At 44.4% G+C, this 14,194-nt stretch overlaps 1 protein-coding gene across 8 annotated transcripts in view; it reads left to right on the top strand.

Moving 5' to 3' along the window:
- The window catches only part of LIMCH1 (LIM and calponin homology domains 1), a 321,534-nt gene that overhangs the window by 267,471 nt on the left and 39,869 nt on the right, over window positions 1-14,194 (top strand). For all 8 annotated transcript variants that reach the window (XM_079777576.1, XM_079777575.1, XM_079777579.1 and 5 more), the window contains 4 exons: window positions 1,937-2,063; window positions 3,538-3,695; window positions 3,862-4,270; window positions 7,791-8,009. In XM_079777576.1, coding sequence (XP_079633702.1) covers window positions 1,937-2,063; window positions 3,538-3,695; window positions 3,862-4,270; window positions 7,791-8,009 — 913 coding nt within the window. The remainder of the gene's footprint in view (window positions 1-1,936; window positions 2,064-3,537; window positions 3,696-3,861; window positions 4,271-7,790; window positions 8,010-14,194) is intronic.

The following is a 14,194-nucleotide window of genomic DNA, read 5'->3' as shown; positions in this document are numbered from 1 at the left end:
TACACATTGTGGCCTACACCAAAATTCTGCCCTTTAGAAATTATATAAATGACAAAGTCAAAGGAAGGGACCTACTTTCCCTCCCACGATCTGCCAACTACTGAATAGGTTACGAGAGCGTCCCAGCTCAGAGAGATTTTTACCTGCTAAGATCTTCACAAACACTGAATTGCCTTAAAAGATGAACTGACTAAATTGAATATATTTAAAGGTAAGACTTTTTTTTTTTTTAACTCTGAGAGGAGGAATGGGATGAATTCCAGTCTCTTTCTGAAAGCCTACTTAAGTGAATTTTGGTCCATGAAGTTCAAAAAAATATGGGTTATACTTTTCTACCTAAGATTCCTAAATCTTTCCTAAAAATTAATAAACAAGGGGAAACTCGCAGTCCCTCCTACCTCTTGAGGACTCCAGCTTATCTGGAAGGTGTGGCTCCCACAATCCACACTACCCACTGATACGTGGAGTGGCTCCACAAGGTGGTTTGTCATAGCTGAGCTCAGATAAAAGTTCTCTGTGGACAGATTAGTAGAATACTCTTGGGGAAGACAGATGACAAGTACAGTCTTCAGTTTTAGCTCTCTTGGGTCAGATTTAAATTGTCCAACATCTAGAGAGATTCATTTTGCAGATTCATTTTGAGTGGCTTGAAGTGCAGCTGGGCAGCCACTGCCTTGGGGGTCACGTTCCCTCCCTGAGAGCTGTCCGCTGAGGACCCCGCGGCATCCAGCAATGCTGCCTGCGCCTGCTCCCTGCCTGGCCCTGGCGAAAACTATTTTGGACATCACTGATGGTGTCTGGAATTAGTTGGGGTCTAAATGCATGGCTTTTCTTCTTCTTTGTGTTACTCTGGCTTCAAAAATGGACTATCATGCTCTCCTGTTCTTAGAGTGAACTTTAAAGGGCCCTCCATTTCTGGATTTGGGGACTGTACAACCCACATGGTCCCAGAGCTCCTCATTTCTTTGAGAGAGAAAAAGCAAGTGAAGGGAGGACTTTGCTTTGGTTTTTATTTCTGTTTCCATCTTGCTGCTTAAGCTTCTTCTGGAACAAAGCTCGATGTAAGCATTACAGGGAAGACCTCAGGGTCTTGCCTACCATTTCATAAGTGCCTACAGAATATATTAGGGTTTTCCATGGTTTTCCCTATATTTTTCTTTTGAAAGAGTAAATTCGGAGGTATCCTGACAAAAATGATTCTGAGAATCTTAGGATACAAAGTATGTAGTGATTTATATATTTTATCCCTTAATCTTAATATAAAATACCTTATTTTCTTGATTCCAAGATTCCATCAACTGCACTATCGACTTGCAGATTTATAGAAAATAGAAATAACCACATCAAACACACATGCATCACTAGTGCGCAGTGGTTGGATGCATCCACAATTCATAATATTGTGCAGTATGAAAAGATGGGTGTCTTAGACTTCAGTCCGTGTGGTGTGTTTTGTTTTTTTTAATGGAGAGATTGCCTCCGTTCATGTAGAAAGCATTTAAGCCAGGTCTTTACACAAGGAGCATGTACTGTAATGAAGCTTTTCCTCTGGGAACGCCACCCTCCTTCTCCACAAACTCTCCCCAAGTTAAACCTTTCCATCCCCTTTTTTTTACTTTCTAATACATTTCCAAATGAGAGGAACCCAGAGCTTCGTATACCTTTTCCAGCTCTTCGTTAAACATCCCTTGGCACCTACTTGTACAATTCTACTGACCGCTGAAGACAAGGATGCTCACATTTTGGCTTTTGCGGCAAAAGGAGAAGAGGTGGTGGTGGGGGGGGGGGGTGCTGGCGTGCACGCTGCTGGCTGAGGGCGGGGGACAGTTTTCCGAGCGAGCGCGGTAGCGCCCCCACGCGGCGGAGCGGCCCGGAACGCACGGAGCCAGGGGCGCTGACGCGGGCCCCTTTTTGCCTCCGCTCTCTCCACCCTCAGGAGCACGAGTATGTTTGACGTGCGGTGCGAGGAGGAGGCCGCAGTGCAGCCGCACAGCAGGGCCCGCCAGGAGCAGCTGCAGCTGATCAACAGCCAGCTGCGGGAAGAGGACGACAAATGGCAAGATGTGAGTGCTGGCCGGGGAGCGGGGCGGCTGCCCACGCGGCGGGTTAGGGGCCCTGGGGAACAGAAAACCCGGTGGGGTGGGGTGGGCAGGCCTGGGTTTGGAAGCCATGCAGGGGAAGGGGGCATCTAGAGGATTCCAGACAGTGACACCGTGAATGTGGGCATGAAAGGAGGGTGAAAATAGCCACGTGAAGGGTGAGGAGTGAATGACAGACACATAATCCGCAAGTGTCCTCGCGAGAGGGATGGCCACACAGGAGGGGGGAGCCGGTGGGAAGCAACAGGCACGTGATGGAGAATTGAGGAGGCACGTCTTTTGAGATTATACATTTGACATTGATGATGATGATGATGAAAACGATAATTGCCAACCATTGAAAGCCTGTCGGTAACAGGCACTATTCTAAGTGCTGTGCATGTAATAATTCTTTAATCCTCTTAGTAGCTTGATGAGCCAGCCACTATTACCCTCGTCCTCAATTCCACAGGTGAGTCCCAGAACAGCTGAGTAACTTGCCCAAAGTCACACAGCTAGTGAGTGAGAGAGCTGGGGACGGAAGGCTGCAGAGTCTGATGGGGGCCTGGAGATTGTCGGGGAAGAACGTAAAGATAGGGGTGAGCGGAGGGAGAGTGGATTATTTCATTTAATCCTCACAGAGCACTCCAAGATAGCAGTTGCAAACTTGACTCTACCATTAGTCGACTAATTGTCATGGTAACTGTGTCTACAGTGTATTGAGCACTTCCTATGTGCCTGGTACCTTATATGCACTATCTCATTTAACTCTCACAATCAGCTTGTAAGAGTGGGTGTTAAAATCATCCCTGTTTTAGAGATGAGGAAACTGGGGTGCAGAGAGGCTGAGAAGTGTGATTCCGCAGCATGGAAGAGAGAGAGCTGGGCTCATGTCCCAAGCTGCAATCCCATCCATCGGACTCCAGAATCGGAACTCTTCGTCCTTAGGCTGTAATTGCCTGTAGGTTTTGTGGTGAGGTTGTTGTAAGGATCAGAAGAATTAATACATACAGAATCGTAGTCGTTTCTGTGAGACCCCAAAGCTGATTTTTTTTTCCTGCCTCTTCTTTCTTCCCTGAGGGCATTGTGTGGGTCTGTGGTTAATTCCTACCATTGTACTGTCAACAAGTCCACTCACAATGCAGAAGTCATAAGAAGCAAGAAATGAGGTTTTTCACAATCCCCTGTGAGACAATGCTTTAAAATTTGGAAACTGCCATGGAATAGGATTGCAAATTTCACATTGCCGTGTTTACATACACGTGCTGCCCTGCTCTGGGAGGCTTCCTGCCTTCGGGGCATTCTTATTCCAACCAGACCGCCGCTGGATTGGGAGGGAATGCCCTAGCATAGTCAGTGCCTGGCCCATAGTCAGTGCCCACTAAACTCCGAAAAGTAGACATGGAATTGAAAAAGCCTGAAAAAATGTGCTTTATCTCCGCCAAACCCACCCCCACAGGACCTGGCTCGGTGGAAGAGCCGTAGAAGAAGTGCTTCTCAGGACTTAATCAAGAAAGAGGAAGAAAGGAAAAAAATGGAGAAATTAATGGCTGGAGAGGATGGGACAAGTGAACGGAGGAAAAGCATCAAAACCTACAGAGAAATTGTTCAAGAAAAGTGGGTCCTTTCTGTTGTTGTTTAATGTACACTATTGTCTAGATGTGTTTTTGCTAAAAATGGTTGGTTATCGCAGAGGCTCCTGTGCCGTCTCTGCAGCTCCTTGAAGGTTTTGTGACTGTCGTTGACCTCTGTGTTGCTTCTCTCCCCCATGCCCGTGCTGCAGAGAGCGGAGAGAGAGGGAGCTGCATGAGGCGTACAAGAACGCGCGGTCCCAGGAGGAGGCGGAGGGCATCCTTCAGCAGTACATCGAGAGGTTCACCATCAGCGAGGCTGTCCTTGAACGCCTGGAGATGCCAAAAATCCTGGAAAGAAGCCATTCAACAGAGCCAAACTTCTCCCCCTTCCCGAACGACCCCAACCCCATGAAATACCTGCGGCAGCAGTCACTGCCTCCACCCAAATTCACTGCCACTGTGGAAACCACCATCGCTCGTACCAGCATTCTGGATGCCAGCATGTCAGGAGGCAGTGGGTCTCCAAGCAAAACTGTCGCTCCCAAAGCAGTGCCTATGCTGACACCCAAGCCTTACTCCCAACCCAAGAACTCTCAAGAGGTTCTGAAGACCTTTAAGGTAGGGTGAGTCCCTTAAGAGCAGAACCCACCCTGCAGTCCAGGTAGTAGATGGGAAGAAGCCTCTTGCCTCAAGAAAATGCAAACAAAAGCAAAATGTGTTCACACTTACAGTCATGAAGTTTACATGCCTCTGAGGTTTGGTTTGCAAATGGTTAGGGAGAGATGGTTGCCCCCACTTTCTGCTGTTAATATTGATGGGCTCCAATGAGACTGATGGTTGAGTTACTTCCATGAGCAAAGTCTATTTCCTAACTTGATCTAATGGCATGCTCTCTCTATATTAGCGTTCACAGACCCCAATTTAGTACACTCTAAGTATCTCTAACTATCTGGAGGTATTGCAAACTCTCCAAAACAAAATTTTAATTGTCTTTGTTTACATAGAAGTGTGTGAAGTTACCTCTCTTTTAGGGAGTGATTGACATTACATCCAAAAAGATGGCAACAGTTGAAAAAAAAAAAAATACAGGGAACACATGGAAATATGGGGATGTTCTTAGTTCCTGGAATGAAACAGGTTTTTGAAATATTTTTAAGTGGAAGGAAACTAGGTTGTTGGTTTTTTGTGGGTTTGTGTTTTTTTTTTTACCAACAAATATGTAAAATAATGTTCCAGAACCAAAGAACGTGTGACAAGCAAACATCTTTTCACTTTCTCAAATTCCAGTGTTTTCCCTCACGTCATGAGGAGGCACCCACCCTTTGTCTTAAGCTCTGTTGACTACAAAGGAAAGTCGGTTCTCACTGTCCCTGCACGCCACATGGGTTGGTAATAGAAGACAGCGGGGGAATTCCTCACTAGCAGACATGGGCATGTGACTGTGAAGAAAGTTTGCTTAACCAAACTAATTGAGCAAAGTGCTGCCTGCTATCTTCCTATTGAATTTCAGAGGGGACCAAACCACACTTCCTGAGTTTTGCTTGAATAGCTCTTTAAAGAATGTATCTTTAAAATCGGTGCCTTCGGCTTTGATGACACAGAGGAAAATGTCGAGTCTGTTTCATCTGGGTTGAATTGAGATGTTTGTCCCTTGAGGGGCTGGGGCTGTGTCTTTGTTGTTCACAGCTTCATCCTGAGAGCCTGGCATAGGTGCCCAGCAGAACACAGGGGGCACTCAGCAGGTATTTATTACATGAATTTTTTCCTGAGAAGATGAGTTATTCATCGTGCAGACTCATGCATGCACAGATATGCACTCACCTAAGCCCTGCCCAGCTCTCCTTCACCGAGGACCCCCAATGATGTTCTGTCTCAATATTTCATGAAGAAAGGTTTGATGTTGAGGTGACTCAGAACAAGAGTAGGGAGAGCAGTATTTAACTTCCCAGGCATATGATCAGGTCATGTAGATGTCCACTTCTCTTCACTGATATAAATAATGCAATATAATCATTTAAACAGAAGAATTAGGCCCTGAGAAAACCCAGTTCCTTCCCTTGGTGGCAAGACTGGGTAGAGGCCTCAGGAAGAGCTCTGATGGAGAGTGAGATGGAGCAACTTGAGTAGAAGTCCTCTTCAGCTGGGCTCACTCTTCATCACCAGTGAGCCCTTGACTCATCCCAAGCATGCCAAACTCGCATGCAGCCCGCCAGGCGCAAGTTTGACATGCTTGTTAGGCCTTAGCAGCTCTCAGCCTTATTCATAGCCCTACCACTGAGTGGGTGGACCCACTTGTGGTTAAGGGTAACATGGAAATAAACAGTTGTTACCAGATAATGCCAGGACAGAAGCTAAGGGGTGCAGCATGTGTGTGAGTGAGTGTTTGTGTGTGTGTGGGTGGGGTGGGGGGTGGGGGGGGGAATGGGGCAGAGGTAAGAGAGCCGGGAATACAGGCTCAGTTTCCCAGTACAATAGAATTAAGAGTAAAGGAGGATTAAGTGAAATAGTTTAAGGCAGTGTTTTTCTTTTCTTTTTTTAAATTGATTTTAGAGAGAGAGGGAGAGAGATAGAAACATCAACCAGCTGCCTCCTGCACACCTCCCACTGGGGATCGAGCCAGCAACCTGGGCATATGCCCTGACCGGGAATCAAACCAAAGACCTGGTTCATAGGTCGATACTCAACCACTGAGCCACGCTGGCTGGGCAGTGTTTTTTAGCCTGAAAGTTGCCACCTGTTCCTATGTTATGAAACCAATTTATTGGTTTGGAATCAACAATGAAAATAAATGAAGTATAATAGAATACAATTTAAAAAATGCCTAGTATATCACACACAATAAAGGTAAACATTGTTTTGCAAAACTCTGGTTTCAGTTATAATTGTGTGTGTTTAGTTGTGACTTAAAGTTCTTCTTTACGGAGTACAGGAAGAACTTTAAATCACAAAGATTGGAGTTCTTAGAGTATGCAAGCCACTGGCCTAGGTAAATAAAGTATAACTAACATCCGGCCTTTCACTCTTCCTTCTGAAAGATTTTAGAAGGCCTACTAATAATAATAACTAAGATTTTCATACTTAAAAATGGGCAGGTACGGTTCTAAACTCTGGACATAGATTAATCCATAAAATCACCATAATAGCAGGAGATACTATTACTGTAAATTTTGCAGCTGAGGGGTTGAGGTTGAAGATTACATGGCTGGTAGGTTGTCAAGCCAGGACGTAATCTGAGGCCCTTGAACTACAGAGCTGCTCACAATTATTTTACATACTGGCTCAAACCTCAAGACAGAGACTTCTAGATGCCTCTCAACAAGCCCAACTAACCACCCTCCTGCCCCTCCTTTCCTTCTCTCACTGCCTTCCCTACACCTAAGTGCAAAACGTAAATATTTTAATGTGCATGGCTGTTTTTCTTGAAAAAGAAAAAACAAACAAAACACACGGGATTATAAAATTAACTGGAATTAGAGATTTATTGTACTAAAGCAAGCATTAGGTTCCCTGCCATCCATGATCATGTCAAAAAAGTACCCGTTTTCCCCTACCCCCCAGGATAACCTGTAAAATAGTTCTGATCTGAGGTGGGTTCTACCTAATTTATACGCTAACCAGTAAAGAAAACCCTCAAAATTGTGGAATAACAGAAATTAAATGACAAATTCCTGGAACCCAAATATATGGCATGTATTTATACATATAATAAAGAGCTAATATGCTAATTAGACCAGATGGTGGAATGACCTTCCAGAACAACCAGTAGGCAGGGCCTCGAGGCAGCCAGGGCTGTGAGGGCTGAGCCCCTAGCATGAATTTTGAGCCTCGGGCCTCTAGTTTATACATAAGTTTCTTTGATTTTCTTTACTTTAATATAAAAGCACACCCTAAGTTAGGTGAATGTGAAATGTAATTTAATGTGAAGTGGCCTGAGAAGGTGGAGTACCTTTTAAAGAGACCTTCTAAGATAACATTTATAGGAGCTCTAATTGACAGAGCCAATCAAAGCATATAAGAGATGTTATTCTTTGGTGGACTATGATTATCAAAGGTAATGTTGTCAGGCGATTCTGAATGTGTTATTTTGTTACTCTTTCTTTGGGGAATAGCGTGTTTTTGTTCATTCCGGTTTTTATAGGTAGATGGGAAAGTCAGCATGAATGGAGAAACAGTTCACGGTGATGAGGTGGAGAAGGAAAGCGAGTGTCCCACGGACGCACTCGTCCCCTCATTAACCAAATCCCAGATGTTCGAAGGTGTGGCCAGAGTGCACGGGTTCCCAGTGGAGCTGAAACAAGGCAGCAATAGCATCGAGATCAACATACAGAAGCCAAATTCTGTTCCCCAAGATCTGACGGTAAGAACCAGACTTTTTTTTTCTCTTTGGCTAATTCCATTGTGAATGAATCTATTTTAAAAAGTAAGTAGGGCTTGATAATGACCATTTCTTTCTACATGGGTTTATTTGCTAGGGCTGCCCTAGCAAACTACCACAAACTGACTGGCTTAAACAACAGAAATTAACTGTCTCAGAGTCTTGCTGGCTAGAAGTCCAAATTCAAGGTGTTGGTAGGGTTGGTTCCTCCTCTGGCTGTGAGGGAGAATCTGCCCCATGCCTCCTGCTGTCTTCTGGTGGTGCAGCAGTCTCTGACTTTCCTGAGCTTTTAGATGCATCCCCTGATCTCTGCCTTCATCTTCCCAGGGTGCTCTCCCTGTGAGCATGACTGTGTCCAAATCTTCCCTTTTTTATAAGGACATGCATCATACTGGATTAGGGCCCACCCTATGGACCTCTTCGTAACTAATTACACCTGCAACAACCCTGTTTTCAAATAATATCACATTCTGAGGGACGAGGTAAGGGTCATGATTTCAACATATGAATTTGGAGTTGGGGGGAAGCACAGTTCAAATCGAACCAGTGGGTATAGTAGATGGTGTAATATAAAATAGGGATAGAAAAACTTGTCATCACATTTTTGATGCCAGGTGTTATAGAAAAATAAATCAATCTCTCATAAACCTTTTTTTTCTTTCTGTTTGTTCAGGACCCCACCAGACTTGTTAATACAATTTGAAAATAACTGCTGCCCTCAAAACCTGGCTTTCCATCCTTGATAATATGTATAAAAGGGCAGCTTTCTTATTAATTAAAAACACAAAAACTCGCCCTGGCTGGTTTGGTTCAGTGGATAGAGCATCAGCCTGTGGACTGAAAGGTCCCAGGTTCAATTCGATCAAGGGCACATGCCCGGGCTGTGGGCTTGATCCCCAGTGGGGGGGCATGCGGAAGGAAGCCAATCATTTATTCTCTCTTATCATTGATGTTTCTGTCTCTCTTTCCCTCTTCCTTCCTCTCTGAAATCAATAAAAATGTATTTTAAAAATAATAAACAAACAAAAACTCATTCATAATCAAACTAAATTCAGAGTAATTAGAAGCACCATTGAATGTCCAAGCTGAAAAATGTAGGCTAACTCAAGAACAGCAGAAAAGAAAACTCAAAGAACATTGTATTTGCCCCTTTGGAGTATAAAATACCATCAGGAAGATTCCACCTTGTTAGATTCCACACCAGAAAGGCTCCTGCTGATCAAACCCAAATTTCTACCAGCACAGACACAGGCCAGCTTTCGGGGTGCAAGCTGGACGCTGCACAACCCCATTTGTTCTCACCAGAGGCTGATGTCTGCAGTTTTAATTTATAGCCTTGGGGTTGGAATTCCAAAGGATGGGGAAAACTGTCACGAATTTTCCCCAGCGCCTAGAAAGGTTTGGTCATGAGGAAAACTTGTCTCCAAGCTCCAGGGCTGAGTAGATGAGATGACCCAGCTAGCTAAGCCTCCTTCCTCTCCCCCTGCCTCCCCCTGCCCCCTACCCCCCACCCGGGTATTCTTTTTCTTATCTCTGGCATTTGTCTTTGGAAAATTAAAATATGTTTTCTTAGAGAGCTGAGAGGATGTAATTCTTCCCCACAGAGCTCAAGCCCTATGAGATTCTGATTGGAATAGACCAGAATAATTTCCTCACCATGGCAACAGGTTTGCTGGTCTCCAGGAGCAGGGTTTTATGATCCAGGCAAATGCTGGATCTCTCGACCTGGAATTTCATTTGATTTTTCATGTGCATGTTACTCTCTCTGAAGAGTTCTTACAAATCACCAAGAGATGAAACATTGAGTTCCCCTAGTAAGAGTCAACATTAGCTTATGCCCTTAAAATTTCTTTAAATATGTTTTCATTGATTTTAGAGAGATGGGGAGGGAGAGAGAGAGGAACATCGATCGGCTGCCTCCTGCACAACCCCTACTGGGGATCAAACCCACAACCCAGGGAGGTGCCCTGACCTGGAATCGAGCCAGCCAAAATTTTTGGTGCCCAGGGTCATTCCCAACCGAGCCACGCCAGCCCGGGTGACTTATGCTCTTAGGTTTAAATAAGAAGTTCCCAAAATTAATTAGACATTACAGTGTTGGAATTGCTTTTCTGGGACAGTCGTTCTGTCCTTATTTCTCTTTTGCCACACTTCCTGATGAGCGTTTTCTAAGTCCCCTTTAGAAACCTTTTCCATTCTTCAGTTTGGTGACCCTGTCTCTCAGGTCGCTGGCCCTTTGCACGCACTGTCAAGCACAGCTCTTTCTCACTGTGCCTTGGCAAAGCAACCATGTAGGTGCCACACATGTCCCCCAACACTTGCCGCATCACAGAGATACACGGGGCTTACCCTGGCCCAGCAGATTACCTGCGAGAGCACGTCCTGGGGCCTCCGCTGACCGGCAGGCCTCTCTCCCCCTCACCAGCTCTGGCCTCTGACCATGTTGTTGTTTGAGTTTGGAAACCCTCCCCCTGGCTGAACAGGTTTCATTCCTGACAGAAATTAAAGGAATAAGTGAAGAGAGCAGATGGTATAAGGCCTAAACTTCCTAAAGCAACTATTTAATTTCTCTTGTTCTAAGCTTTTAACTCTTTGGGGCAGGGAGAGCTTTAGCCATCCTGCACGGAGACTATGGCCTTAAGTACATGACTCCTAAAGCAGAAGACAGGGGGTTTTTGTGTGTTTGTTTGCTCATTCTCAGTAATTGCTAATTTTCTTATTTTCGGTGGTCAAAATAAAAAGAAAATTGCCTGTTCTCTTTTAATGCAATGCATTTTCCACTTTGAGTGGTTGTGCAGCTAAACTCTCTAAGGACAAAGAGAGGATGGGTTGAAAGATTTCACGTTGACTGCGTAGCTCCCCAACACATCTTATTTTAAGAGAAGCAAAAATTAGGTGATCTGAAGGAAATCAGGTAATTTCAGACGTCTATGCAGTTTATAACAAGGAAAACCCAAACAAAATGGTGGCCGTGTGAACTTTCCCCTGGAAACTGGCCTGATGCTGGCAGCCTCGGGGGCAAGTCCAAACTGCTGGAAACGCCTGCGAGTCTCTCCTCTGTGTCTCTTCCTTGGAAAACTGCCCAGTTTGGAGTAATTTCTAGTTTAATAAACTCTGGTGGTTCCAATGGTCATTTATTTTCCCTGTCGCCAGTATATTTTAGGCCCCTGAATTAACTATGGCAGGGCCTCTCTCCTTATGTTCTGAGTAGATAACTACCTGGGTGTATCTATTAGACTTGAAGCCAAGTTGTTAGCTGTACTACATTAAATGTTGGCTCATTACTAAAACACTCTTCATGCTTACCTAAAATTTGACACCAAAAGTTTGCCATCCAGAATGTGTTGTTCCAGAAGACATTCTAAAAGAATCACTTCTCCAATCAAGCTGCTCCTCATCATACTTCCTTTTCCATATTCCAAGGAAAGCGTTTCTTGACTGTGTTACAGCCCATGTATTCTTATCAAAACGGTAGGCTTGATTGGTGATGGCAAAATACAGTGACCAGCTTGAAATGTGGGGCTGCTTGGGCTTGATACCAGCTTGGACCTGGTTTGCTGTTTCTAGCTCGTTTGCCCTATTCTGTGGGGCTGTCAAAGGAATAGTGTTCTTCTTTTTAAATAGTGTCTTTCTTCCAAAAACTGCATTCCCAACAGATACACTTTTTACAGAGGAGTAGACTCACCCACCACTAAAATGTCACAGTTCCTTCAGGGCGAGCTGGAACTAGTCAAAGGGCACAGCCACAGTAGGCAGGGGCACTCATTCAGACCAGAGCAGCTGAGAAGGGTGGCCCTGGACTCCAGCAGGACAGGCGTGCCAACCTCTTGTGCCAACAGGACCACGTTGTACAACATTATGTCATCACTTCACTTTCCTTCTACCTCATCTTTCTCATCGGAAACTCTTGGGACCACAGCTCTCTTACTTTAGAAATAGATCATAAATTAAGTTAGGCTTGCTATCATGATTATCATTGTTACTTGGTTATGTCTACTGATACCAGCAACTCCAGATCATCCTCCATTGAGTCATCTCTAGGTAATGAGGTTGTGATGGCAATGACCTTGCCGATGGTTGCCTGTTCGCTGGTGAGGACCAGTGAACTAAGGACCCACTCTGTGCCACATTTTTTAAATAGAAAAAGAAACTCATAAACTTTCTGGGGAAGCACTTTTCATAAAGCAACTAGAAAAGTATATAAAACTATATCTAATTAAGTGCTAGGTAATAGGGTCAAAAGAGTAGAAGGGATGTAAGATTGCAAAGAACAGGTATGATCATTACGGGTTGGGGTTTGTCGGGAAGGTCTTTTGTGGGATGTGGATTTCTTGACAGTAAGTGTAGGATTTGCATTGAAATGGAGGAGGGCGGCAGGCCATTCCATATGTTGGGAATATCCCAGGATTCCCGTATTCCACATGTTGGCATAGCAGAAACAAAGACACGGGCAGTGGTGAGGAGCCCACAGGAGGGGATCACGGGGCTGAGAGGTCATGAGGGTGACTCCAAGTAGAGGGACAGGTTTCCCGTCTCCTCCTGCTCATCTCTGCGATAGTTCCCAGAGGAAACCTAACACTTTTTTCTCATTTTAAAATATTGGCTTCTGTAAGGAAACCATGCCATAGCACAAATAGACTCCTAGAATTCAGGATTGGAAGAGACTTTGGTATGTTATCTAATATGAGGATAAATTTATCTTGTTCAGTAACCTACAGAAAGATGTTTTCTATCTCCCTCAAAGCTATCCAAGTGTGTTCTTAATCCCCTGTACATTATATTTGTGCTTGAATCTCTTCTTTTCTTAATGGTACAAAAAATGACCCTTTCCTAAGATGCCTAAAATACTCCATGCACTAGGTCAAAGATCAAACCCCGGCTGACAAGTTAAACTGGCTGAGCCTCAGTTTATATGTAAAATGAAGTTAATAATAATATTGGGAGAATTCATGTATATGGAGCACTTAGCATAACATTAAAGCAACTCATAGCGGTGCCCTTAAGTTATTTTTAATATTGTCATACAACCAAGGAGAGAAAGTTACATTACATTTTTCAAAAGCCTGAAAAGGTGATAGGTGTAAAGTTTGTTTACGTTAAAGTAAGATCATCGAAATTAGCATCTTGAGCAGGTGTGAATTTCATACAGGCGATCAACTCCCCGTCGTCTTCCAGCTCCACCTGTCAGTCATTCATTCCGGTTGTAATTCTGACACACACGCGGACGTGAACAGCTTTTCCCGGAAGACCATCGCCCTTGCACCTGCTCCCATGATTCTTCCTGCAGCTCCTTTTGCTTCTCTTCTTCTTCACTTTTTCCCCGATTCTGGCTTCCCTCTACCATTTCCACCCCCAGGACGCCCACCGGTTGATCTCTTTGTCACTCCATCTCATGACCCTTGATCCAACTCATCCCAAATGATGCTGCGCGCCCCCTGCTGGCCAGACCTTCCCTCCCACCAGGTTTTCAGCAATTCTCCCTCATTGACCAAGGACCGAACTCAGCAAGTAGATGCATAGCCTACTTCATGTGCTTTTCTCAAACTAAATAACTAGGTATGTTTTCTCCACCTTGACAAAGACCCAGGCCTTCCTCTTGAAAATTCAGTACTTTCCTAACATCTTCTGGTCCAGGAAAACAGACAAGCAGATCTTTTATGAAACATTTCGTGTTGCAGTGAGAACAGCGTGAAGGCATTTGAGTAGGTGCTGTTTTCCTTCCAACTGAGACCAACTGCACATTCCTTCGAGATGTCAAATGTCAACAGACATTTCTTTAGATGCTGTTTTTCTCCCTCTAGAAGTAGTCATCAGAGTGTTAGGTTTAAGGCTCTTTAAGAGTCATTAAAGATCTTTAGGTACAGGAGCGTTTACAGACTTAAAGTATACGTCAGGAACAAAAAATCAAACCCAGCCCATCTTACCTGGATCAGAGCCTCACGTTGTTGGTTTGAAATGTCTAAGGCAAAAGGAAAAGGCTTAGGGAATGGAGAGGCTGACTGTTCATGTAGATCCTATTTCATCCAGTGAAAATAGACCTCTATTTGGAGATGTAAAAGTGAGAGGGGAAACAGGGGCATGGCATATATGGCACCTGGGTCATGGTGCCAAGACCTACTAGTAAGTAGGCTGATTTTCCAGGCTCATGTCCAGATAAGTTATTCAAG

The sequence above is a fragment of the Cnephaeus nilssonii genome (genome assembly GCF_951640355.1).
Source record: "Cnephaeus nilssonii genome assembly, chromosome: 1".
Classification (NCBI taxonomy): Eukaryota; Metazoa; Chordata; class Mammalia; order Chiroptera; family Vespertilionidae; genus Cnephaeus; species Cnephaeus nilssonii.
Note: the sequence above shows the minus strand (reverse complement) of the source record. Positions and strands in the feature narration are given on the sequence as shown.